A 26,264-nucleotide genomic window follows, 5' to 3' on the forward strand; every position below is an offset into this window, starting at 1 on the left:
AATGGAAACTATCCAACACCAGATTGAATGGGTGGGTGGGATAATGAGATGCAAATATATGCACAGAGGGAGTGCGGACAGGGTCTGGGGGTAAAGAAAGAACGGGCTTGGGGCCCCCCTAGTCTGAGTTTCTGGGGTGGGGGGAGGAGCCAGGGACACCATTAGACAGACACCCCCCCCAGCACAGCAATGAGGCTTTAACTGGCCTCAGGGAAAGGCTGCAGGTGTGCCCCCCCCCCCCCAAAGAAAAAGGCCCCATCCCCCACCCCCCTGAACCAGCCAGTCCCCGCCCCGGGGCCGGATGGGAGCCGGCGCCCCCTAGAGGGGACAGGCCCCGCGCCCCATTCCCCACCCCCCGAGCCAGCCCGTCCCCGGCTGAGGGAAAAGGCCCCGCATGGAGCGGCAGAGAAAATCCTGCAGCGCCTGGCGCGGCTAGCAGATGGCTGGGGGGCGGAGAGGGGGCTGGCTGCGAAGGGGGAGAACAGGCTGTACGCAGGGAAGGTGAGAAAACAGCGCGGGGAAGGCGGAGCTGGCAGAACAGAGGAGGGAGGGAGAGAAAACCGGACTGGGACAGAAATCAGAGCTGGAGACGCGCACACTGAGCCCAACCAGCGCCCCCAGATGGACAAGGCCGGGCACTGCCCCCCCAGCCGGCGCTCCTGCCCTGTCCCCCCCCAGCCGGGCGCGGCCGGGCACAGACGGACGCCGCTGTGGTTCCGTCGCACTGTTTATTCCGCTCCTTTGACATGGCACGAGCCAGCCCCCCAACAAGCCAGCTGCCCCCCCCCATCCCCACGCCAGGGCAGCAGGGTCCCAGCCCCCCCACGGACAGCTGGTCTCTGGGCAGGCCAGGAGCAAGAGCTGGAAAGAAAACCCCAGGAGTCCTGGCTCCCAGCCCCCCCCCTCCCACCTGCTCTAACCACTACGCCTCGCTCCCCTCCCAGAGCCCGGGAAAGAACCCACGAGTCCTGGTTTTCTCTGTCCACCCATTGCTGCTGGGCATCACAGCCCCAACCCCCCACATGCCGGCTCCCCCTTGGTCTGGTGGGGGCCCCCCACTCTGGATCCTGGAGTCTCTCCTGCGGGCAGAGGGGGGGTCTGCTCAGGGGGGCCCCAGCTGGGGCTGGACGGGCATCTTCACAGTCAGCACCTGTGGGGAGACGAGGGGGCGATGAGTGGGGAGGGGGGCCGGGGGGCGTAGAGCTACAGCTGAGCAGCGAGGCGGGGGCGGGCTCATGGGGCAGGGGCCACTGATAAGGGGGAGGAGTCCCAGCCTGGTGGGAGGGGGCACACCTGAAGGGGCGGGGTCACGACAGAAAAGAGGGGGCCACAGCCGAGGCACAGAAGCGAGGCCACAGCCAGAGGGGGAGGAGTCACACCCTGGGGCAGGGGAGGAGTCACACCCTGGGGCAGGGGAGGAGTCACTGTCTTGTGGTATGGGAGTTTTTGTCCTAGGGGATGAGAGCTTGCCCCACCCTGATGCAGAGGGGCGGGATTCCCCGGGGGGGGGGCAGGGATGGGGGGGTTCCCCAGGGGGTTGGATGGCAGGGGAGAATGGGGGGGTTCCCCGGGGGGGGGCAGTGACGGGGTGGTTCCATAGGGGGCTGGAGGGCTGGGGCCAATAGGGGGTTCCCCGGGGGGGGCAGGAACAGGGGGGGTTCCCCAGGGGGCTGGAGGGCTGGGGCCAATGGGGGGGGTTCCTCGGGGGGGCAGGAACAGGAGGGGTTCCCCAGGGGGCTGGAGGGCTGGGGCCAATGGGGGGGGTTCCTCGGGGGGCAGGAACAGGAGGGGTTCCCCAGGGGGCTGGATGGCGGGGGGCAATGGGGGGTTCCCCAGGGGGCACGGTGGGCAATGGAGGGTTCCCGGGGGGCTGGATGGCGGTGGGCAATAGGGTGGTTCCCCAGATGGGCAGGGACAAGGGGGTTTCCCAAGAGAACTGGATGGAGGGGGGAAATGGGGGATACCCGGGGGACTGGATGGCAGAGGGCAATGGGGGGTTCCCCAGGGGAGCAGGGATGGGGGGGTTCCCGGGGGGGGCTGGTTGGCAGGGGGCAATGGGGGGTTCCCCGGGGGGCTCACCGCGGTGCGCCGGTGGAAGCGGGCGCGGCTGCGCTCCGGGACGACGTCGTGGGGGATGTAGATGTCGAGGACGTAGGGGTCCGGGCCCCCCCGCAGCACGACCCGGTCCTGCCCCAGCTCCAGGGAGAGCTCCCGCGCCGAGCCCTGCGGGAGGGGTCATGAGAGCCTGGGGGGAGAGAACTGCCCCATGGCCGGCACCCCCGCCCCACAGCGCCCCCCTGCAGGGAGAGATCCACCCCACAGCACCCCCTGCAGGGAGAGACCCACCCCCAGCCAGTACCCCCGCCCCACAGCGCCCCCCTGCGGGGAGAGACCTGCCGCAGAGTACTCCCGAGGGGAGAGACCCATCCCACGGCTGGCACCCCTGCCCCACAGCACCCCCCTGTGGGGAGAGACCCGCCCCACAGCCAGCACTCCCGCCCCCCAGCGCTCCCTGCACGGAGAGACCCGCCCCACAGCACCCCCTGTGGGGACCCGCCCCCAGCTGGCGCCCCTGACCCACAGCGCCCCCTGCAGGGAGAGACCTGCCCCACAGCCAGCACCCCTGCCCCACAGCGCCCCCTGCAGGAACAAACCCACCCCACAGCTCCCCCTGCACGGAGAGACCCGCCCCACAGCCAGCACTCCCGCCCCACAGCGCTCCCTGCACGGAGAGACCCGCCCCACAGCACCCCCTGTGGGGACCCGCCCCCAGCTGGCGCCCCTGACCCACAGCGCCCCCTGCAGGGAGAGACCCGCCCCCAACCGGCACCCCCGCCCCACAGCGCCCCCTGAGGGGACAAACCCGCCCCATAGCACCCCCTGCAGGGACAGAGCCGCCCCCAGGTGGCGCCCCTGCCTCACAGCACCCCCTGCGGGGACAAACCTGCCCCATAGCACCCCCTGAGGGGACAGACCCACCCCCCAGCTGGCACCCCTGCCCCACAGCACCCCCTGTGGGGAGAGACCTGCCACATGGCCAGCACCCCCGCCGGGACAGACCCGGCCAGCGTCCCGCCTCCCGCCACCCCCTGCTGGGACAGACCTGCCCCCTGGCCAGGGCCCCACCTCCCGCCCCCCCTGCTGGGAAAGACCCGAGGCTGGAGCAGCCAGGAGCTCCCCCCGGCAGAACTCACCACTCTGGGCAGGTGGATCTCAGCCAGCAGGAATTCGGGGGACCCTCCCGCCGGCTCTGCCAGGATGGTGAATTTGGGGAGCACAGGGGAGCTGTGGAAAGAAATGGGGGTGGGGAGGGCAGGCGGTCAGAGGGGGCCAGGTCTGAGCTCCCTGCCCCACACAGCACAACAGCCAGTGCCCCATTGGGGAGGGGCCGTATGGCAGTGAGGGGGGACCCAGCAGAGGGAGGGAGCTGTGCGGGGAAGGGATTTCAGTACCCAGTAAAAATCCCTGTCTGCCACCCCCCATCCCCCTTTGCCCCAAGGCCCGGCCATGGACCCAGCCCCCCGAGTCTGTCTGGGGACAGCACAGCCCCATGGGGCTTTAGCAGCCTCTCCCACAGGCACACACCCCGCCCCCCAGCATACACAGCCCCCTCCACCAATCAACTAGCCAGGGAACCATTTCAACCAGGCCAGCCAGACCCCTGCAATCACGTCAGTCTGATTACCACATCACCTTCTCCACGCACTGGATTTCATCGCCCCGCCCTTCCCATCCTGCTGCCCGGAGCCCCTTGTGCCTGACGCCATCGCAAAGCTGGGGTGCTGGGCTTTTGGGGGGTGCTGGAGAATCCTTTGTAGCCCCTCAGGCTCACAAAAGACCCACGGTTCTAGGCTTCCCCCACCCCGATGAAGCTGGGCACGGTCGGCTCAGATGAGTTGTATTTTCCATCCCTGGGTGCGTGCCAGATGGGGGAGAGCCCATTGCACTCCTGGGGGGACCGGGGTTCAGACACACCAGCTTTTTTCCTCACTACACATGGAGCCAGCGGAACTCTCTGCCACTGGATTTCCAGAGCAGCAGCCAGCAATCAGAGAACAGCAGCCATGGGGGGGGGGGGGGGATTGGGGAGGAGGTTGTTAAAATCCACAGCATCCCAAGGAGCTAGACCCCCAGGGGGCAGAGTCTAGGGGGGGAGGGTAATCAGACACCCCCCACCCCCCCCACTCACCTGAAGTCCATCTCCTGTATGACAGGGCTGGACTTGGTGCGGATGGTCTGTCCCGAGATGGAGCCCATGAACTTCCGGTTCTTCAGGATTCGCCACCCTACAGAGTGGTGGGGAAGGGGTTAATGGGGAGGGGCAGATTGGGGGCAGTGGATTAAGAGCCCCCCTACCTCCCACAGTCCTGCCAGTGCCCCTCATTCCCGACCCGCAGCCCCTGCTAGCCCAGCCCAGCCCCCCCCAGCCCTGCCGGTGCCCCTCACTCCTGACCCGCAGCCCCTGCTAGCCCAGCCCTGGGCTCCCCCAGCTCTGCCGGTGCTGCTCACACCCGACCCTGGACAGTACCCGGGTGATTGACGTGCATCTTGTACTTGTCTGCCAGCCCCTCCAGGGCTACGGTGATGAAGAACTCTTTGAAGAAGGGGTCAGCCTGGCACAGAGAAAGGGCAGGGTCAGCGGGTCCCAGGGGACAGCCTGGGGACCACTAGGGAGCTGCATCCCCCCCCCGCCCACACATTAACTCCCCCGCTCCACCCACAGCTGCGGGGGGCCCGGCCCAGCAGGGGGCGCTTACCTCCACTTTGCTGAAGAAGCCGGAGTTGATGACCACGTCGTACGCGGTGCAGCCGTTCCCGCCTGCGACAGAGAATGACTGTGAGCGCTCTGAGCTCCCCTCGCTCCGCGGCCGGGGATCAGACCCAGTGCGGCCTGATCTCTGGGGCCGGGTGGGAGCCAGCACCCCCGAAGGGGAACAGCCCCGTGCCCCATTCCCCACCCCCCTGAGCCAGCCAGTCCCTACCATGGGGCCAGGTGGGAGTCAGCGCCCCCTAGAGGGAAAGGCCATGTGTCCCATTTCCTGCCCCCCAAGCCAGCCAGCCCCCACCCTGGGGCCGGATGGCAGCTGGCACCCCCAGAGGGGACAGGCCCCGTGTCCCATTCCTTGCCCCCCTGAGCCAGCCAGTCCCCGCCCTGGCGCCCCCTACAGGCATAAGGGACAGGATTCCTTGCTGAGGGTCTGGGATCACAGTGGGTGTTTGTATGCAGGGGGGGCCAGGGGTCACCGTGGGAGGTTCCACCCATAGGGCTATGGGGTCACAGTGGGGGTGGCTCACTGTTGTCCAGCTCGGCGTGGGGCTCCCCAAGGCTCATGGGGATGCGGAAGGACGAGGTGCTGTCCGACTCAATCAGACACTCCAGCTCCTGGCAGCTGAGGTCGGGGGGCGCCGGGATGTGCAGCGACCGGCAGATGTTCACAAACACCTTCTCCTGGGAGCCCGCGTGGGTCTTAATGCAGAAGCCTGGAGGAAGAGGGAAAGGAAGGGGTTGGTGCCCCTCACTCCCGACCCGCAGCCCCCTAGCCCTGGGCTCCCCCGGCCCAAACTCCATACCAGGCTGAGGCTGGATTGGCTTCGAGTCACGCACCGAAGGCATCGCGCTCTGGATCTTCTGGGTGGCCTGCAGGGAAAGAGGGATGAGACAGGCACTGGACCCCACCACACCCACCCCGTGGTCCCTCCAGACCCACACGCCTGCGATGAGGCCCCAGCACAGACAGGTCCTTGTGAATGAACCCACAACTCCTCACCCCCCCCCCCCCCGGATCCCAGCTTGCCTCAACTCAATCGCGGCATCACCTAAAACAAATGAGAGTGGGACCAAGGGAGGATCCCACCAGTCACCGATTCCCCCATCCGATCCCACCAGTCCTCACAGGGTTGATCCTGCCCCACCAGATCCCATCAGCCCCCCGCTTCCTCCTCCCAGGGGCTGATTCCTCTGTCAGCTCCCTTGGCCAGATCCCACCTACCACAGCTATCAGAGTGCTGCAAACCCTGCAGGTGGGAAGGGAGCAGAGGCCACTGGGTCGACACCGCACCGAGAGATCCCTGCTGGGACCCAGCCCTGCCAGCTCCGAGGGCTTGCTACTCCCCCACAGGGCCCCACAAGCAGAGCCAGCCTGCTGCCCCCACAACGCTCCCCAGTGCAGCCCTGCACCCGGGGGGGTGCGGGCAGGAGCTGGGCCCGCTCACAGACCTGGAGCAGCAGCTGTCTGAACTCCTCATCGTCTTCCTCCTCCAGCTCTGCCGACAGCAGGGACTTGTCCGTCTGGGAGGCCATGGGCTCTGCTCCGGGGACGGGGCTGCAAAGCAGACAGAACTTCAGACGGATGTGCCCGCTCACGTGGCATGGGAGCGAGGGACCACGCAGCCCTGCCAGCCCCAAAACTGCCCCCTACCGCCATGGGCAGAGGGGCCCGCGGCCTCCCAAGGCAGGCCTGGTCCCTGCCAGCGCGGACTCCGGAGCAGTGCTGGAGCCCGGGGCACCAGGCCCAGCCACCGGCTGCACAGAGCGGATCGGGGCACCGGGGGGCATTGGCCCCTGGGGTGATCTATGCAGACTAAGGGACGGCAGCCCCCAAGGTGTCACCCCCCCGCGGCATCATGCCAGGCTGCCGGCACTGCCAGCCCAGGGTGCCCAGAGGAGGCTGTGATACCAGCCCCCACATCCCATCCCCCGCTGAGCCGGGGAGAGAACCCAGGAGTCCGGGCTCCCAGCCTCCCACCACTAGAACCCCACTCCCCTCCCCGAGCTGGGGAGAGAACCCAGGAGTCCTGGCCCCAGCCTCCCACCACTAGAACCCCACTCCCCTCCCCGAGCCGGGGAGAGAACCCAGGAGTCCTGGCTCCCAGCCTCCCACCACTAGAACCCCACTCCCCTCCCCGAGCCGGGGAGAGAACCCAGGAGTCCGGGCTCCCAGCCCACTCCCCTCCCCGAGCTGGGGAGAGAACCCAGGAGTCCGGGGTCAGGGAGGGCAGAAGGTCACACCAGCTTCCCCGCCCGCTCCTCGGGCACTGACCCCTGCCCTTTGCCTCCCCGCTGCTATTGGCAACCCTGGCCCAAGCCTGCGACGCCCACTTCCGGGAGCGTTAAACCAACTTCCGGTGTCTGTTGCCACACTTCCGGTAAAGACAGTATCGCTTCCGGGGTAGGGGTTTCGCCGCACTTCCCGTCTTCTGCCACATTTCCTATCACGGGGCGGAGGAGGCGGGACTTGCGGCGATTCACTTATTGGTTCTTTGTCAATTTCAGAGAGGCCCTTTCCGGCTTTTGGACGCCACACTTCCGGCTTCGGTCCGCCATACTTCCGGTCTCTCCGCAGCGCGGTTTTACCTTCTTCCGGCGGAAGTGACAGGTATAGGTCATGGCCCGTCCCCGAAACCCTAGTCTCTATGGTGCTCCGGAGGCCGGAAGTGGCGCTGGGTCCCTCCAGCGGCCAGGGGCGGGCTGCCTGGGGGCAGAGTCCGGCGGGGAGTCAATGGCTGGAGCTGCGGGGGGGCGCCCGTCCGTGTGGGGCATCTACAGCTCCATGGAGTATGGGCCTGCCCCAGAGGGGGCGGGGCCTGCCCAGGTAAGCCCCCCCCCCCCCCATTGGGAGCCCGGACTCCTGGGTTCTCTCCCCAGTGCTGGGAGACGAGGGGGGGCTGGGAGCCCGGACTCCTGGGTTCTCTCCCTAGTTCTGGGAGGGGAGGGGATGGGGGCTAGTGGTTAGAGCAGGGCGGGATGGGAGCCAGGACTCCTGGGTTCTCTCCCCAGCTCTGGGAGGGGAGGGGTGGCTAGTAGTGTGGGGGGGAGGTTGGGATCCAGGACTCCTGGGTTCTCTCTCCAGCTCTGCCCCAGGCTGCGTTAAGGTGGTTGAGTCCCACCAGTGCTGTGTGCCTCAGTTTCCCCACAGGCGGCAACAGCCCTGCTGGCTCCTAGGAGGCTGTGGGGATTCAGCTGCTAGGGCCTGGCTGGCAGGCTGGCCCTCGGCCAACGCAGAATTGCCAAGACAGCGAGATTCCACTTCCCCTTCCCTACCCCCACCCGCGGCCCTGACCTTGGTGTAGCTGAGGCAGCACCCGGGGCGGAGCGGGCGGGGGAGTGATGGCTGCACTGTGCCCAGAGCCCGGGCCCCGGGCCTCTCCCGTCCCACCTGGGTTTTTCCACTGCAGCCCCAGCTCTTGTCCTGCTGTGCTGACCCCGCGCCCAGACTCAGGAGTTCTTCCCTTGTGGGGGCGGGGACGGGATGACAGTACAAGAATAGAACCCAGGTGTCCTGGTACCCAGTCACCTCCTCCTAGATCCCACTCCCCTCCCAGGATTAGTAATAGAACCCAGGAGTCCTGACTCGCAGCCCCCCTACTCTAACCACTAGACCCCACTCCCCTCCCCGAGCCGGGGAGAGAACCCAGGAGTCCTGGCTGCCTAATTTCCCATCTTCAAAACACGCCCATGTTAAAACACATCACAGTGGGTTTGCTAAGAGCTGGGATCCAATGATTGACAGCCAGGACTCCTGGGTTCTCTCCCCGGCTCTGGGAAGAGAGGGGGATCTAGTGGTTAGAGCAGGGGGGCTGGGAGACAGGACTCCTGGGTTTTCTGCCCAGGTCTGACCCTCTGTGGCTGTGTGTCAAGTCCATTCCCCCTCTCCATATCTCAGTTTCCCCGTCTGTTTAATCAAACAGTGGGTAGCGTTTCATTTCAGCTCGCAGGGGTGCGTCTGTTATGCTGGGCTAAGAATCAGAACACAGCGATCCTGCTGGGAACACCCCCTGTCCCTGCCACAGCGGGACCCCTCCCCTCCCGCACCTGACTGGGCATTCTGCAGAGAATCCCCTTTTTGCACTATAGGGCTTAGGACCCGCGGTGACCACGTTCTGCTTCAAGCCACTAGAGGGCAGCGTGGGGCCGGTTGCCCCCTCGTGGGTGTGCGGTGTATTGCCGAGGGTCGGTCTGACCGTTCAAGGGCGTGTATTTCTCCTGCTTCCCCCCACCCCAGGCCTGGCTGGAAACTCACGGTCGAAGCTTTGGGCACTTCGTGGATGGCAAATGGTTGAAGCCGGAAGGCAGAGAAACCGCCAGCAGCAGCAATCCAGTCACCGGTACGAGCCCAGGCCGCAGCAGCTCACCATGTCTGACCCTGATGGGTTAAACTGGATCTTGAGAGGGGGGCGGGGAACGGGACGGGGGGCTTCTCCCCATAGGGGGCGCCGGCTCCCATCCGGCCCCAGGGCGGGCGACTGACTGGCTCAAGGGGACAGGAAATGGGACACGGGGCCTCTAGGGGGTGCTGACTCCCGTCCCAGCTGGTGAGTCCATGTGTGAACCGAGTTGTTTGGGTCACAGCTCAGTTCTGAGCAGAGTGTGGGGGGGGGGGGGGGCTGGGTGGAAAGCAGGGAGATCTCTCCATGGGGTGACGATTGGGGGGGGTGATCTCTCCGTGGGGAGGGGGGCTATGCGTAAGTGGGGATCTTTCTCCCTGGCCCTAGGGGAGCTGCTGGCCACCACCCTCCAGGGGGCGCCGGAGGATGTCGAAGCTGCGGTCCAAGCTGCCGCGAAAGCCTTCGAAGCCTGGAGTCGCCTGCCGTGCCACGCCCGAGCCCGGCATCTGCACAAGTGAGCGCCGGCCGCGAGGGTGCCGGGGGGCGGGGAGGGGGCGTTGGTTGGGGCAGTGGGGGAGAAAGGCGCCCGGTTTGGACATGTGGTTCTGTCGCCACCTAGTGACGGCAGCCTGCCTGGCGCCCGCGGAGCCGTCGTGGCGCCCCCTGCTGCCTGGCACGCTCGGCTCGCGACTGTCGCCACCCGCTGGCCGCGGCCTGCGTTGCGGTGACGCCAGCCCCGGCCTGACCCCGGCCCCCTACCCTTCTCCAGCGTGGCCCGGACCATCCAAAAACACCAGCGCCTGCTGGCGCTCCTGGAGAGCCTGGATACCGGCAAGCCCATCGGGGAAGCCCGGGACCGGGACCTGCCCCTGGTCGTGCGACATTTCTACCACCACGCCGGCTGGGCCCAGCTCATGGGCACCGAGATGGGGGGCTGGAAGCCCCTGGGTGAGTATCTCGCCCAGAGAGTGAGGGACCGCGGCGGGGTTCCCTCGCCCCGTGCTGGAGTCGTGCGCCTGTTTACGTGGGGGAAACTGAGGCCTGATGTGGGAATGGGGATTTAGGAGTGTGTAGCAGAGCTCAGCACAGAACCCAGGGGTCTGGGCTCCCTCCTGTAACTGCTTGACCTCCCCTCTGCTCCCAGAGCCTGGGAGAGAACCCAGCCACCCCCCGCTCTAACCACCAGACCCCATTCCCCTCCCAGAGCCAGGACAGAACCCAGGAGTCCTGGCTCCCAGCACCCCCCTGCTCTAACCACTAGACACCACTCCCCCTCAGGCCTGGGGAGAGAACCCAGGAGTCCTGGCTCCCTGCTCTGACCTCTCTCTTCCTCTACCTCCCCCCCCAGGGGTGGTCGCTGCCGTGGTTACCTGGAATTCCCCATTGCTTCCGCTGGCCTGGAAAATCTGCCCAGCTCTAGCCATGGGTAGGTGTGTGTGTGGGGGGGTTGCCCCACTCTGTGCCCCCCATGTGTGTTCCCTTGGGATCCCCTCGCCCCTCTTGGGGGCCAGCCCAACCCTCTCGCTCGGGGTTCACCCCCCCACCTCCATATTTCTATCCCCCAGGTCCTCTTGGGGGGTGTCACATGGTTCTGAGTCCCCCCAGCTCCTGTGTGTCTCCCCCAGAGCTTCCCCACACCCCCCTTCTAAGGGGAAGGGGTCGCCCAGCTGGGATCCCCCCCCTGTGATTGTCCCTGTCCGGGGGTCCCCCTGTGCCTGCCCCGTGTGGTCCCCTCTGAGGCCCCCTCTTCCCTTTTTGGGGGTCCCCCTTCTCTGAGCCCCCTGCAACCCCTGCCCTGAGCCCCTCACATGTGGTCCCCCTCTGAGGCCCCCTCTGTGGGGGTCCCCCTGCCCTGAGCTCCATGCGCCCCCCTCTTGACCCCCATCTACCCCCCCAGGGAACACCGTGGTTCTCCTCCCACCCCCCCGCGCCCGGCTCTCTGCCCTGCTGCTGGCCGAGCTGGGGGCCCAGGCTGGGCTGCCCCCAGGGGTGCTGAATGTGCTGACGGGGGAGGGGGCGCTGGCCGGGGGGCTGGCTGCCCACCCCGGGGTGGACGCTGTGGCCGTGGCTGGCTCCGTGGAGGTACGTGCTTCCAGGAGGAGGAGGGGGCTCTCCCCCTGACCCCAGGTGCCAGAGGGCTGGTCTGTGGGGGGGTGGAATTGGGGGGGCTGGTTTCTTGGGGGGAGCTGCCATGGTCTAGGCTGGGGGGATGGGAGGGGGCTCTGGAGAGCTGAGCTGAGAGGGGAGTGGGGTGCCCTGAAGGGAGGGGGCCGCTGTGACTTGGAGGGGCCTGGGGGGAGGGGGCTGGACCCCGGGGGTAGCTGGACTAGGGTGGGGGGCTGGGGACCTAGGCCATGGGGGGTGCTGGGCTGGTGGAGTTGGGGGCTGCCCTGGCCCCATTCCCAGCGCCCCCCCCCTCCCCGCAGGTGGGGCGCTCGCTGCGCCGCGCCACGGCCGGCAGGGGCCCCCGGCTCTCGCTGCAGCTGGGGGGTGACGCCCTGGCCATCGTCTTCGACTCGGCCGACCTGGATGGAGCCGCCGTGGGGCTGAGCAACGCCGTGAGCTGCCAGCGGGGCCCGGTGAGCAGGGAGTGCGGCCTTCCCCTAGGGGGCGCCAGCTGTCGCGGGGGTGGGGAATGGGGCCCGGGGCCTGTCCCCTCTAGGGGGCGCCGGCTCCCATCCGGCCCTAGAGCAGGGACTGGCTGGCACAGAGGGATGGGGAATGGGGCCCGGGGCCTGTCCCCTCTAGGTGGCGCCAGCTCCCATCCGGCCCTAGGGCAGGGACTGGCTGGCACAGAGGGATGGGGAATGGGGCATGGGGCCTGAGCCCTCTAGGGGGCGCTGGCTCCCATCTGGCCCCCAGGGCAGGGACTGGCTGGCTCAGGGGGGTGGGGAATGGGGCCTGGGGCCTTTCCTCTCTAGGGGGCGCTGGCTCCCATCTGGCCCCAGGGCAGGGACTGGCTGGCTCAGGGGGGTGGGGAACAGGCCCCCTCTGGATTGTGACTGCATTGCCGTGAGGGCCTGTGCCCTGCAAGGGGCGCTGGTGTGTCATTAACCCCTTTCCCCCCAGGCTCCTGGCGCCGGGGCGCTGCTGCTGGTGCAGGAGGCCGTGGCCGGGGCGCTGCTGCAGCGGCTGAGGGCGCGGCTGGGGAAGCTGCGTGTCGGGGACCCACTAGACAAGGCCATGGATGGGGGGGCCCTGGCAGACGAAGCCCAGCGGGATGCCATAGAGACCTACGTGGAGGAGGCCCGGGCAGAGGGGGCTGAGGTGAGGGGCTGGGTCTAGTGTGTAGAGAGGGTGGAGGCTGGGAGACCGGACTCCTGGGTTCTCTCCCTGGCTCCGGGAGGGGAGGGGGATCTAGTGGTTAGAGCAGGGGGGGGGCTGGGAGCCCGGACTCCTGGGTTCTCTCCCCGGCTCGCGAAGGGGAGGGGAGTCTAGTGGTTAGAGCGGGGGGGGGGGATTGGGAGCTCGGACTCCTGGGTTCTCCCCCTGGCTCTGGGAGGGGAGGGGGGTCTAGTGGTTAGAGCAGGGGGGGGAGGTTGGGAGCCCGGACTCCTGGGTTCTTTCCCCGGCTCTGGGAGGGGAGTGTCTGTCTCTGGGGCTCATGTGCTGCTGTCTCCCCACTCACAGATCTTCCAGGCGTGGGCAGCACTCCCGGCCCGAGGGCCCTTCTACCCCCCGACTATGATCACCGGAGTGGCCACCACCTCGCGCTGCGTCTGGGAGGAGGTAGGGGGCGCTCCCCCCACCCGCCTCGGGGTCAACCCCGGGCTCCCTCCGCCTGCGGGCTGGACCATGCATGGGGAAGTGGTGACCTCTGGTGGTCACGATCAGAATTGCAGTTCTCTGATTTCCCCCCAGCCCTTCCTGCCAGGGGAGAGCGCCCCCTGCTGTCCCCCGCCCCCTGCAGCCCAGCGCCCCCCGCTGTCCCCCGCCCCCTGCAGCCCAGCGCCCCATGCTGTCCTCCACCTTGCTCCCTGCTGAGCCCAGCGCCCCCTGCTGTCCCCCTCCCCGCAGCCCAGCACCCCCTGCTGTCCCCCACCCCGCTCCCCGCAGCCCAGCGCCCCCTGCTGTCCTCCACCTTGCTCCCTGCTGAGCCCAGTACCCCCTGCTATCCCCCTCCCTGCAGCCCAGCCCCCCCTGCTGTCCTCCACCTTGCTCCCTGCTGAGCCCAGTACTCCCCGCAGCCCAGCCCCCCCTGCTGTCCCCCGCCCTGCTCCCCGCAGCCCAGCCCCCCCTGCTGTCCCCCGCCCTGCTCCCTGCTGAGCCCAGTACTCCCTGCAGCCCAGCGCCCCTGCTGTCCCCCGCCCCCTGCAGCCCAGCGCCCCATGCTGTCCTCCACCTTGCTCCCTGCTGAGCCCAGCGCCCCCTGCTGTCCCCCTCCCCGCAGCCCAGCGCCCCCTGCTGTCCTCCACCTTGCTTCCTGCTGAGCCCAGTACCCCCTGCTATCCCCCTCCCCGCAGCCCAGCACCCCCTGCTGTCCCCCGCCCCTCTCCCTGCAGCCCAGCCCCCCCTGCTGTCCTCCACCTTGCTCCCTGCTGAGCCCAGTACTCCCTGCAGCCCAGCGCCCCTGCTGTCCCCTGCCCCGCTCCCCGCAGCCCAGCGCCCCCTGCTGTCCTCCACCTTGCTCCCTGCTGAGCCCAGTACCCCCTGCTATCCCCCTCCCTGCAGCCCAGCCCCCCCTGCTGTCCTCCACCTTGCTCCCCGCAGCCCAGCCCCCCCTGCTGTCCCCCGCCCTGCTCCCTGCAGCCCAGCGCCCCCTGCTGAGCCCCCTGCAGCCCAGCACCCCCTACCTCCCAAGACTTCTCTTGTCCTCTGCTGCAGATCCCTGGGCCGGTGCTGGTGGTCCTGTCCTTCCGGACCGCCAAGGAGGCCGTGGCACTGGGGAACAACCGCCGCTCCGGGCTGGCAGCCAGCGTCTGGACTGAGAACCTGCCCCTGGCCATGGAGGTGGCGCAAAGGTTAGTTCTGAGCCCACGGTCCAGCTCCCCCCACCCCACCCTGTGAATGCGCTCCCAGAGCTGCAGGGATCCGGTTCAGGTTTCGACCCCCCTGCCAAGGAAACTCCAGTCCCAGGGCCACAGGTCCCCCCCAGGCCTGTCTGTCCACCCCACTTGGTTACGCTCGAATCTCGGGGCCACAGCGCCCCCAATTTCACTAGCGTCCCTTGAGTTCAACCCTCGCCCGGGCGCTCGGCACCGGGAGGTCCCCGCAGTAAAACCAAAGCAAAGTTTATTGGCCGCGGTAGAAGACGAAGATTCACGGAGAAGCCGGCGTGGCAGAATCCGCTTTGCATTTGGGTATCGTGTAGACGCACGGCGTCCGTGTCGGTTTGATTTTGAATTCACTCTCACGGGGCAGACTTATGGGGTTTAAGCGGGTTTTGGGGGTTTCTCTGTGGCTGGATTGACGTGTTCCCAGTCGCGGGGGGGCGCCAGCCAATCGCTATTTAACGCCTCGCACCCGCTGAGATCTAGAGTTACAGTCTGAGCCCGTGAGGCAGTCTGCAGCGGAAGCCAGCTCCCCCGCGGGGGTTTTCACACGTGGCCTGGCCCTACGCTTGGACTGCTCTCGGTGGAAAATCTTTCCGTGGCTTGGTGCGGGCGGGCGGCGTTTGCAGATGAAAAACCCCTCCTCCCCCACCTGCCTGCGCCTTCCTCCTGGCTCAGGAGAGATTTCGCCCCCAAGGGTCGGTCCGGGCAGCGCCTGGCCAGCCGAGAGAAGAGAGATCCTTGGCTAGCCGGCCGGAGAAGTGTTCCCGGGGGCAGATCCGTTAGAGAAAGAGCCAGGCTGGATTTTGTGCCCGGGGTTAATCACGGTCACCGTCAGAAACTGACATCTTGTTTCCAGTCTGAAGGCGTCGCGCCCCGACTCCCAGCTGCTGGCCCCGATTCTGCTCGTTGGTTCGATATCTGAGCTTCCGCTCGGTCCCCCGCTTCCCCGGCTTTTTCTCGGTCTCCCAAGACGAGCGGCGCGTTTGGCGCGTTCTGGCAGGCCCCCGCGGCGGGGGTGTGGGGGGATCTCACTGGGGAAACGTGCCCATTTGTCACTGTGTACCCGCCCTCTGGGGCCAGCCTGGGGGTCCTGGGCTCTGACCTCCCCCCACCCCCCGATCTCGCTCCCTGTCGCAGCCTGCAGGTCGGCACCGTCTGGATCAACGGGCAGAACCTGTTTGACGCGGCCGCGGGCGTCGGGGGAACCAAGGAGAGCGGGAACGGCCGGGATGGAGGCAAGGAGGTGCGTGGGGCCGGGCCGGGAAGGGGGGGATATCAGGCTGGAGGGCCCATGGGGCTCACTTGTCCCTTCCTTCCCCTCCCAGGGTCTGTACGAGTATGTCAGACCGAGCTGGCAGAGCCGGCCCCTGCCCGGCCCCGCGGAGCTGGACTACAAAACGTTTGCTGCGTCCTCTGGGGACGCCCCGCCCCCCGTTCCCGGGCGCAGTGGGGTCGCCCGCCCCGAACTGGAGGAAAACATGCCAAGGTACTAACGACTCCTGGTCCCCCAGAGCTGGCATCCCTCGCCCGGTGCTGGGACGCGGCCCCTCTGGGGTGGGGTGCGGGGGCTGGGTACACGGGGACCCCCTCGCCCGGCGCTGGGACGCGGCCCCTCTGGGGTGGGGCAGGAGGGCTGGGCACACAGGGACCCCTCGCCTGGTGCTGGGACGCGGCCCCTTTAGGGTGGGGCGCGGGGGCTGGGTACACGGGGACCCCCTCGCCCGGCGCTGGGACGTGGCCCCTCTGGGGTGGAGCGCGGGGGGCTCGTTATACGGGGACCAATGTTCCCTCTAAATTTTTCCATCCACGTGCGGACTGAATTTTGTTCTGTGCAGCACCACTAGGGAGGTGACATGCGGCTGTGCGCCATCACCTCTGTACTTTCGGGCACCCCTTATCCCCCCGAGAGGTCACAGCTCATCCCTAGCTGGGTCTCAGGGAAGGTCTGTCTTCGGGTGACGTCTGCAGCACCTATCAGTTCATTCCTCCAGCCTCCTTCCACGAGGATGAAATGCAGCCACCTCTGGGGAGGGAAATCAGCAGCCAGCTAGCACAGAGAGCCCTGGGCAGTCGTTTGGAAAGAGACGGGGAATTTTGGATAGGAAGCGTCTTTTCCTCTTATGCAAAATGCTGGAGCTATTTAATGTTCAGACGGGGCTTCGGCTGTCAAAGTCTCCTCTGGAGGTAAAATATAATACGGCTACGTTCGAAATCCAAGTAAACGTTTCTTTCTAAATCAAGACATTAAGGCTTAAAATAATTGTAAAAAACTCAACTTCCCTCCTCCTATATTAACAATACGAAGCACTTTAAAAGCCCCGTTGACTATTCATGTTTTCCGCTGGATTAGCTCGGCCAATGAGTCAGGTTCACCTTTGGATCTCCTGCCCGCACACAATGTTCCAGTGTCTCGGTTATTGCAGTGAAACTCATAGGTCGCTACGTTTACACGGCACTTTCCAAACACGTGGGCTCGGGCAGACTTTCACTTGATGTGACGTTTTTCTCACGCTCCTTTCCGTGAGAAAAACTCTGCAGGGTCAGGCCTCTAGGTAAACCCCGTCTCCTGCTGCCTGTGATGACGTGGGACTGTTCTTAATGTTTTCTCGGAATACTGGGTGGGTGCCTCAGTTTCCCCTATGCAGGTGGGGGGTGTAAGAGGGTGTGATTGTTGCAGAGCCCTAGAGGGAGGTGTGATGCTGTTTGCACAGAGAAGGGCCAACATCCTGGCAACTGATGGCCTGGGCCCCTCCCCTGCAAGGTGCCAACTGAAGGTGTTGGAGAACAAAGAGATCAGGTGGCTCCTGGCCCGGGAAAGAGACAAAGGCCAGAGCAGGGGGTGTCAGTTTGGAGCCGGCTGGGGAAATGGAGGGAGGCGCCGACCCGGGATCTGGGCTCCCCACCCCCCAAGATGGACCTGACTGAGGGGTCCTGTTCTCTGTACCTACAAGCTCTGTTCTAGACTGTCTTCCTGTCGGCTAATAAACCTGTGTTACTGGCTGGCTGAGAGTCCTGGTGAATTGCAGGAAGTGGGGGGTGCAGGACCCTGACTCCCCCGGCATTCAGTGACACTGCCCATGAAAAACTTTGCAAACACAGGGAGGGGGAGTTTAAACCCACCAAGGGGGATGGTTGTCGTTGGAAATCAGACACAGACGTTTCTGTTTTGGTCATTTCCGTTTAAAACACAAACCGAAAAGCCAACGCTCTTTAGCGCTTTGGCGTTTGTAAATCTCAAAGGGGTTTACAGCATTGTTCCCCTCTGGGAAATGGGGAAACTGAGGCACTGTGGGGGGTGAGGTGACTTCCCGAGGCCGCACAGAAACTCAGTGGCAGAGCTGGGGAAAGACCCGGGGCTGCGGCGGGGAGAGAGGACTCCCGTCCCTGCTGCAGCCCCGGGGCTGGGGCCGGGGGAGAGGCGTCTCTCCCCCCCCCATAGCCCTGCATGGCCCAAGTTCCCCCAAAGCCCCATCACCACCCCCCCACCTCACCCCACTGCTCCCACCCACCCGACACATCCTCCACACTCACCCGTGTGCGCACCTTAGAGGGAACACAGACGCGGACCCCTCGTCTGGCGCCGAGATGCGACCCCTCTGGGGTGGAGCGCAGGGGCTGGGTAGACAGGGATCCCCGGCCCGGCGATGGGACGCGGCCCCTCTGGGGCGGGCCGTGGGGACTTTCCAATGAGCGTGAGGGTTCAGGGCTCACCTCGCCCCCCCCCCCCTTGTGTCTCTGCAGGGTGGACAGGACCTACAAGCTGTACTACGGAGGGGCTCAGAAGCGACCCGAGGGAATGGCCTCGCTCCCCGTCCTCGACCCCGCCGGCAACGTGCTGGCGTATGTGGCGGATGGCAGCGCCAAGGACATCCGCAACGCTGTGGAGGCTGCTCACAAGGCCGCGCCGGGGTGAGATGGGGAGTGGGGTCTAGTGGCTAGAGCGGGGGGGCTGGACGCCAGGACTCCTGGGTTCTATCCCTGGCTTTGCCCCTGAACTCGCGGTTTACCCTTCGTGCCTCAGTTTCCCTGTGTACCGAGCGAGGTCGCTGCTTGCCGTATGAGGCCTGGCTGCAGTTTGGGGCCCTCTCTGAGTTCCCAGGCCAGGTGGTGCCAGCCTGGAGCAAAGTGTCACCCACTTTCTGGCCCACTGCCAGGTGAAGATAAATACCCCCTCACTCCCCGGCCTCGCCTCTCTTATCTCTCCCTCACCAGCACAGGCGACCAGAGTCCCTGAGAACCCCGGCTTATCGCGGCTGGGACCTGCCCGGCATCTCGTACTGCTGGGAATGATTTCCTCCTCGGGGAGCCGGGCGGAGGGCGGGGGGGGGGCCATGTCCCATAGAGCTGAGATCTGATCAAACGGGGGGAGAATAATTTTTGCCTAAATTTTCCAGGGAAAATGACAATTTTGTTGTTTGGGGCGAAATCTGGAGAAGTTGGGACGGTTTTGGCCCCCGCCCAGAAAGGGACAATTTAGATCCAGAACTGCTGCTGCTCAGCCTTATGGGAGCCCCTTGCTGTGGGGCATCATGGGAGTGGTAGTTCATATGCCCCCTGTTCCTCTAGGGGTTCCTTGGCTGGACTGCATCTCCCCATCATGCACCTCAGCTGTCCTCCCTTTCTGAGATGCTGCAGTGCTTCATGGGAGTTATAGTTCAGACCTTCTCCTCCCTTGGCCGTGCATCATCTCCCATGATGCACCCCAGCTCGCCCTGCTCTGGGAGCGGGTTGCATAATGGGAACCCCTGGCTGTGGTTAGGGTCGCCAACTTTCTATCGGCACAAAACCGAACACCCTAGCCTCGCCCCTTCCCTGAGGCCCCGCCCCCTGCCTCACCCCTTCCCCGAGGCCCCGCCCCGCTCACTCCATTCCCCCTCCCTTGGTGGCTCGCTCTCCTGCACCCTCACTCACTTTCACTGGGCTGGGGAGGGGGTTGGGGGGGGGCTCTAAATGGGGGTGCGGGCTCTGGGGTGGGGCCAGAAATCATAGAATCATAGAATATCAGGGTTGGAAGGGGCCTCAGGAGGTATCTAGTCCAACCCCCTGTTCAAAGCAGGACCAATCCCAACTAAATCATCCCAGCCAGGGCTTTGTCAAGCCGGGCCTTAAAAACCTCTAAGGAAGGAGATTCCACCACCTCCCTAGGGAACCCATTCCAGTGCTTCACCACCCTCCTAGTGAAATAGTGTTTCCTAATATCCAACCTAAACCTCCCCCACTGCAACTTGAGACCATTGCTCCTTGTTCTGTCATCTGCCCCCATTGAGAACAGCCGAGCTCCATCCTCTTTGGAACCCCCCCTCAGATAGTTGAAGGCGGCTATCAAATCCCCCCTCACTCTACTCTTCTTCTGCAGACTAAACAAGCCCAGTTCCCTCAGCCTCTCCTCATAAGTCATGTGCTCCAGCCCCCTGATCATTTTTGTTGCCCTCCGCTGGACTCTGTCCAATTTTTCCACATCCTTCTTGCAGTGTGGGGCCCAAAACTGGACACAGTACTCCAGATGAGGCCTCACCAATGCCGTATAGAGGGGAACGATCACGTCCCTCGATCTGCTGGCAATGCCCCTACTTATACAGCCCAAAATGCCGTTAGCCTTCTTGGCAACAAGGGCACACTGCTGACTCATATCCAGCTTCTCGTCCACTGTAACCCCCAGGTCCTTTTCTGCAGAAATGAGCGGTTCAGGGTGCAGGAGGGGGCTCCGGGCTGGAGCAGGGAGTTGGGGTGCGGGAGGGGGTGTGGGCTCTGGGATGTGGCTGGGGATGAGGGGTTCAGGGTGCAGGAGGGGGCTCCAGGCTGGGGGGTGGGGCCGAGGGATTTGGTATGCGGGAGGGGGCTGTGGGTTGAGGCAGGGGGTTGGGGTGCAGGAGGGGGTGAGGGCTCCAGGCTTGGGGGTGGGGCAGAGGGATTCAGGGTGTGGGAGGTGGCTCTGGGCTGGGGCAGGGGTTGGGATGTGGGAGGGGGTACGGGCTGTAGACTGGGGCCAGGGATGAGGGGTTTGGGGTGCAGGAGGGAGCTCTGGGTTTGGAGGGGCTCAGAGCTGGGGGTTGGAGCTCGTGGTTGGGGCACAGGTTTACCTCGGGCGGCTGCCGGTCAGTGGCCCAGCAGGGCTACGGCAGGCTCCTCCCGTCCCACCCAGCTCCCCTTGGCCGGCGCTCGGGGCGGAGGCAGCGCACGGAGCCCCATGGCCCCCCCGCCCAGGAGCCGGACCCGCTGGCCGCTTCCGGGGCGCAGCGCGGTGCCAGGACAGGTAGGGACTAGCCTGCCTTAGCCCTGCAGCGCCACTGACCGGGAGCCGCCAGGGTCCCTTCTCAACCAGACAGCCGTGGTGCATCATGGGAGTTGTAGTTCTCTAGGGCGGGCGGGCTCCCTTCCTGGACTACGCCTCCCCCAGCAGGGAGCCACGCCCCCGAAGACCCCCACCCGCTCTGACCTGCGGGGAGTTCCCTTCCTAGCCCTGCTTTGCAGCGGCCCCCCAATGCACAGGGCCGTGCCCAGCGCTGCTGAGGGGCAGCCCCTGAAATTCGGGGGGGCCTCGGACGGGGGCGTTGGGGATTCGACGTCCGGGCTGGTGGGGAAAAGCGGGGCCAGGAGGGTGGGGGCCAGGTGTGGCAGCCGGGTGGAGAGAGGAGCCCAGAGGCACTTACATTTTATTGCTTTATTGCCTGGGGGTTGATTGGCGTAATCTGATCGGGGCTGGGGGGCAGCTCCCCGGCCAGGCCTCGTCCACCAATCAGATCCAGAGGGGCACTGGGTTGGGGGTGGGGTGGGGGGGGGCTGATCCCTTGGGGGAGGGGCAAAACACTGTTAGAATGGGAATCAACTCTGCAGTCTACTGGGTTAGAGTGGGGGTGGGGCTGGGAGCCAGGACTCCTGGGTTCTATCCCGGCTCTGGGAGGGGAGTGGGGGCTAGTGGTTAGAGCAGGGGTGGGGCTGGGAGCCAGGACTCCTGGGTTCTCTCCCTGGCTCTGGGAGGGGAGGATGGTCTAGTGGTTAGAGCGAGGGGGGGGGGCTGGGAGCCAGGACTCCTGGGTTCTATCCCGGCTCTGAGAGGGGAGGATGGTCTAGTGGTTAGAGCGGGGGGGGGCTGGGAGCCAGGACTCCTGGGTTCTATCCTGGCTCTGGGAGGGGAGTTGGGTCTAGTGGTTAGAGCAGCGGTGGGGCTGGGAGCCAGGACTCCTGGGTTCTCTCCCCGGCTCTGGGAGGGGAGGATGGTCTAGTGGTTAGAGCGGGGGGGGGGCTGGGAGCCAGGACTCCTGGGTTCTATCCCGGCTCCGTCTCTCTCCTGGCAGGTGGGGGAAGCGGGCAGCCCACGCCCGGGCGCAGGTGCTGTACTACGTGGCGGAGAACCTGGAGCTGCGGCGGGAGGAGGTGGCGTCCCGGCTGGGGGCGCTGACCGGGGCCCCCCCCAAGGAGGCACAGCGGGAGGTGGACCTGGCCCTGGAGCGCCTCTTCCACTGGGCGGCCTTCTGCGATAAATCCGGGGGTGCCGTGCAGGTGGGCCCCAGAGCGCCCCCTTCGGCCACGGGGCAGGCGGGGAACACCAGGGGGCGGGGGTGGGGTGGGTTTGGAAGTGGGGGTAGGGCGCAGTGGGGGGGGCAGGGCTTGGGGAGGTGAGGGATAGAGGGGCGAGAACAGGGGACGGGGCTGGGAGGGTGTAAGGTTGGGAGTGGACCCAGGAGGGGGTGGGACATGTGGGGTAGGAATGGGGGTGGGGGCTCTGCCCACAGGCTGAACAGAGCAGCAGGTGCCTGGGGGCGGGGTTTACTTTGTCGCTAGGGCTGGAAGTGGGGAGGGGGACCCCCCCGAATCATTCCTCTGGCTCTACCCCTCCCCCAGGAAACCCCCCTGCACGGCACCACCCTGCAGCTCCGCCAGCCACTGGGCGTCGTGGGGATCGCCTGCCCAGACGAGCGCCCCCTGCTCAGCTTCCTCAGCCTGCTGGCCCCCGCCGTGGCCCGGGGAAATGCTGTGGTGATGGTCCCCAGCCCACGCTACCCGCTGCCCGCCCTGGACCTCTGCCAGGTACCCGCCCCGGAGTCCACTAGCCCCGCCCCCTGTGTGCCTCAGTTTCCCCATGCCAAAAAGGGAGTCATCACCCCACCCTAGGGAGGACATGGCTGTTGAGAGATGGAAGAGTAGCTACTGGGAGCGTATGAGCCATTGGACTCTCAGACCCTCTGCCTGGGGAGTGAACCCAGGAGTCCTGGCTCCCAGCCCCCCTGCTCTAACCACTAGCCCCCGCTCCCCTCCCAGAGCCGAGAGCAGTAACCATAGCTCTGTTGGTGCTGGCTCCTGTCCCGCCCCCTCTGTGCTGCCTGGCTGGGAGCGACCCCACACACCAATTCGGGCTTACACTGCTTGAAACAGACCCATCCCCCCCACCTGAGATGGGGGTCCCCATTGGGCCGGGCGCTGCACAGACCCCTCCCCTCACCCGATCTCAAGCGAGGGACCCCAAGGCGTTACCCCCATGCCTGGGCAGAGCCCTGCAGGGCTACGTTTGGACCCGCGTCCGATCCGCAAACATGGTCCGCAGCTGTCCACCGATTTGCCAGGCTCTACACACCTAGATCAAGACTGAGAAGGCCACGCTCGGGGCTGACTGCACGAAACAGGGGAGCCACCCCCAAAACCTGGTGGTTTACAACCAGTAACACGAGTTTCTGCAGGCCCCCGCTGGTTCACAAGAAGCCGAAACACAATCCCCTGTTAGGCATTTCCAGCCCGATTCACCGGCCTCACAGCGGGTTTTTATAGTGAGAAGTTACTAAAAACCCAATTCCCCATGCACGAGGTTTTACCGATCCCCAAGGATCTACCACCCCCCGGTCCATGTCACTTCACATCTCACCCAAACATCTCCCCGGCCGCCAGCCCAACTAGCCAACGAGTTTATTTGGAAGAAAACATAAAAGTGGAGAGTTACTAACGGTGGGAAAGAACCACGTAGGTTACGAGCGGGTTCACGTCCTTAAAACAGAGTTGTCGCAGTTTCCGGGCGGGCACACGCGTCTCTCTGGGACGCTCCCAACCGGCTAGAAGCCCAGGGGCAGCGCAGGTGCTGCGGCCGAGCGACCACTTGGAGTCCCCAGGCCCCTGCCTGTGGCTTGTCCCCAGGCACAAGTCAGAGGTGGCCGGCTTGGGCCGGTGGTTTCTCTTTTCTCGCTGTCCCGGAGTTTGAGCCCTGTGTGGGACAGCCCTGTTCTGTGTCTAGCCGTTCAATTTCCTCGTTACACTCATTGACATAAGGCGGAGGTCCCCAGAGTGTGGGGAGTGCCCCCTGGTGGGGGGGCATGAAGGAACATCCAGCGGGGGACAACGGCGGGGCCCAGGCCAGCCCGCTCACCTGGCCCCGGGGCCGAGTCTGGGGGCAAGCCCTGCTGCAGTTCCGCCCCCTGGCCACGGCCCCAGACACCCCCCCCCCAGCCTCGGGCCCCCTTACCCCTGCCCCCCCCCCCGAGTTGCAGCCCCGGCTCTGGGGGGGCACGGATATGGGTAAGGGGGGGCCCCACCCGTTAAGTGAAGACAGTGTCGGTCAAAGTAGTCTCACATCTTTGATCTTATGGCTGACGACAGTCACCTGCGTAATCTAGAGGCCATTAAGACATGAAAGGGACTTCGCACCTCCCGGCTCCTTTGGTGGCATTGGTAACCGGCTCCCAGGAGCTCGGTAACCACAGCCACACACGCTCGGCATCGACGCTTCGATTCTTCTCGACACGAGGAAACGGGTTCGAAATTGTTCGGCGGCTGCAGCGCCTAGTTGGGGCCCTACCAAATTCCCGGCTCCTTTGGGTCCATTTCACGGTCGTCGGATTTTTCGCAGCGTCTGTTTCACGGTTTCAGATCTTTCCATCTGAAATCTCACGGTGTTGTCACCGGACGCGGGCGAGGGGGACACCCAAAAGAAGGTGGGGTGTCCGCAAGGCTATTTTGGGGGGAGTCACGGTATTGCCACCCTTATTTCTGCCCTGTTGCCTTCAGAGCTGGGTGGCTGGAGCCCAGAGCACATTAGGAGCACCCAGCCAGCAGCAGCCGCCGCTCTCTGGCCACCCAGCTCTGAAATCTGGTCTCCCCTACACCAGCCAGATGTCCTGGGGGGGGGGGGTGAGATTTCACAATCCATGATGTGTTTCTCACGGCTGTGATGTCGGTAGGGCCCAAACATAGTCACCCTGCATGGAGCAGCTTTAACGCTTCCACGCCCCCTGGGCAGCACTGCAAAGCGATGGGGAAACTGAGGCACGCACAGGGAAATCCTCCAAATACGGCAGAAGAGTCCTGTGCACAAAGCGCAGCTCCCGGCCTGCGTGACCTCAAGGGGCAGTGCAAGTGGAGCGTTTCCGTTCGCTTCCTCGTTAAGGAGCCCGTTAATTGCCTTCCCGAGTCGCTTGTTTCTGCTGCTAAGAGCTGGGAACAATTAACGCCGGCCCGTGGGGACCCCGCTGGCCCGGCCCCGGGCACGGCCCACGTGTTCCCTTCGGTGGCTGCATCCGACCACGCAGACGTTTCTCGCTTCGGCCCATAGCGTCCGCCAGGGATTTGTCTGTGCAACCCCCCCATCAGTTCTCTGGTTCTCTGTCCTGACCTATGCAACCAGCTCCCCGAGACAGGAGAGAACCCAAGGAGTCCTGGCTCCCAACTCCCCCCCCTGCTCTAAGCACTAGACCCCACTCCCCTCCCCGGGATAGAACCCAGGAGTCCTGGCTCCCAACTCCCCCCATGCTCTAAGCACTAGACCCCACTCCCCTCCCCGCACTGGGATAGAACCCAGGAGTCCTGGCTCCCCGCCCCCGCTGGTTCCAGTGGCTAATAGGGCCCATCTGCTTCCTCCCCCACTCAGATCTTCGACACCTCGGACGTCCCCGGGGGGGTGGTGAATATTGTGACGGGGAATCGGGACCATCTGAGCCGGACGCTGGCCCAGCACCAGGATGTTCAGGCCATGTGGTACTTCGGGTCGCCGCAGGTGAGAGCGATTCTGCCCCCACCGCGTGACCCCTGTCACGGAGTCCCCGGGCGATGCTCTGGAACTGCTCCCCCCAAAGCCAGTCAGGACTTTGGGGAGCCTCCTCTCCCTCGGAGCAGACCGTCTTCAGGGCAAGAAGCTCACACGGCTTCACCTTCCTGGGTCTGACCTTGGAGCATTCAGCATATGCCCCTCCGTGCGCGTCCCACAGCCAATCCGCCCCGGCGGGGTCCTGGGGAAGCCAGAGGGTCCTGCACCCCCACTTCTCAGTCAGACGTGACTCTCAGCCAGCCAGTAAAACAGAGGTTTATTAGATGACAAGAACACGGTCTAAAACAGAGCTTGTAGGTACAGCGGCGAATGGGACCCCTCGGCCGGGTCCATTCTGGGGCCCAGCGAGCCAGACACCCCCGTCTGCCCTCACTTCCCGTCCCCAGCCAGCCTCAAACTGAAACCCCCTCCAGCCTCTCCTCTCTGGCCTTTGTCTCTTTCCCGGGCCAGGAGGTCACCTGATCTCTTTGTTCACCTTTAGCTATTCCCTTGCAGGGGGGAAGGGCCCCGGCCATTTGTTGCCAGGATACAGGGTGTCGGCCATTTATGCACACTGGAGGCTTAAGAAATGCATAGGGGAAACTGAGGCACCCACACTGTATTCAGAGGAAAAATTAAGAACAGTCCCACTTCGTCACATCCCCCTTCGGCCAGCCAGTCCCCGCCCTGGGGCCGGATGGGAGCCAGCGCCCCCTAGAGGGGACAGGCCCGGTGCCCCATTCCCCACCCCCCTGAGCCAGCAGGTCCCTGCCCTGGGGCTGGATGGGAGCCGGCGCCCCCTAGAGGGGAAAGGCCCCACCTCCTGCTTCCTCTTTTAACCCTTTCTCTCCTACAGGGCTCCCAATTTGTGGAATGGGCCTCGGCCGGTAACCTGAAGCGGACCTGGGTGAGCCACGGGGCCCCCCGGCAGTGGGAGGACCCAGCCCAGGGGGCAGGTGAGGAGTTTCTGTACCAGGCCACCCAGTGTAAGAACATCTGGATCCCCATGGGGGAGATCTTTGCCAACTGAAGCCGGGGGTCCCCACCCCGAACCACGCAGCCCGAGGGCTATAATAAAAAGGCTTTGGTATTGTTTAACCCTGGTCCGTCTCCTGTTGCGGCCCGCGCGTCGCTGCCTGAGAAGGGAAACAGGCACGAGG

The 26,264-nt window shown here is 65.3% G+C and overlaps 2 protein-coding genes across 2 annotated transcripts; one reads left to right on the plus strand and one right to left on the minus strand.

Annotated features, from left to right (window-relative positions):
* Positions 1 to 1,102: 1,102 nt before the first annotated feature.
* On the minus strand, positions 1,103 to 7,035 carry PIH1D1 (PIH1 domain containing 1). Its single transcript, XM_065420891.1, has 10 exons — positions 7,010 to 7,035; positions 6,218 to 6,323; positions 5,572 to 5,638; positions 5,296 to 5,481; positions 4,758 to 4,819; positions 4,529 to 4,613; positions 4,190 to 4,286; positions 3,195 to 3,285; positions 2,080 to 2,223; positions 1,103 to 1,150 (listed from the first exon to the last, which is right to left on the minus strand). The coding sequence occupies exons 2-10, from the start codon at positions 6,299 to 6,301 to the stop codon at positions 1,103 to 1,105; spliced, it is 864 nt and encodes a 287-aa protein (XP_065276963.1). The 5' UTR covers positions 6,302 to 6,323; positions 7,010 to 7,035.
* Positions 7,036 to 7,385: 350 nt separating this feature from the next.
* ALDH16A1 (aldehyde dehydrogenase 16 family member A1) lies at positions 7,386 to 26,198 on the plus strand. The gene is made up of 17 exons (XM_065420982.1): positions 7,386 to 7,592; positions 9,003 to 9,105; positions 9,493 to 9,619; positions 9,875 to 10,053; positions 10,454 to 10,531; positions 11,003 to 11,187; positions 11,532 to 11,684; positions 12,175 to 12,372; positions 12,736 to 12,834; positions 13,930 to 14,066; positions 15,237 to 15,342; positions 15,425 to 15,585; positions 17,841 to 18,008; positions 21,395 to 21,599; positions 21,942 to 22,127; positions 24,949 to 25,074; positions 25,961 to 26,198. The coding sequence occupies exons 1-17, from the start codon at positions 7,386 to 7,388 to the stop codon at positions 26,132 to 26,134; spliced, it is 2,592 nt and encodes an 863-aa protein (XP_065277054.1). The 3' UTR covers positions 26,135 to 26,198.
* Positions 26,199 to 26,264: the final 66 nt, after the last annotated feature.

The sequence above is a fragment of the Emys orbicularis genome, chromosome 21, assembly GCF_028017835.1.
Source record: "Emys orbicularis isolate rEmyOrb1 chromosome 21, rEmyOrb1.hap1, whole genome shotgun sequence".
NCBI classification, from domain to species: domain Eukaryota; kingdom Metazoa; phylum Chordata; order Testudines; family Emydidae; genus Emys; species Emys orbicularis.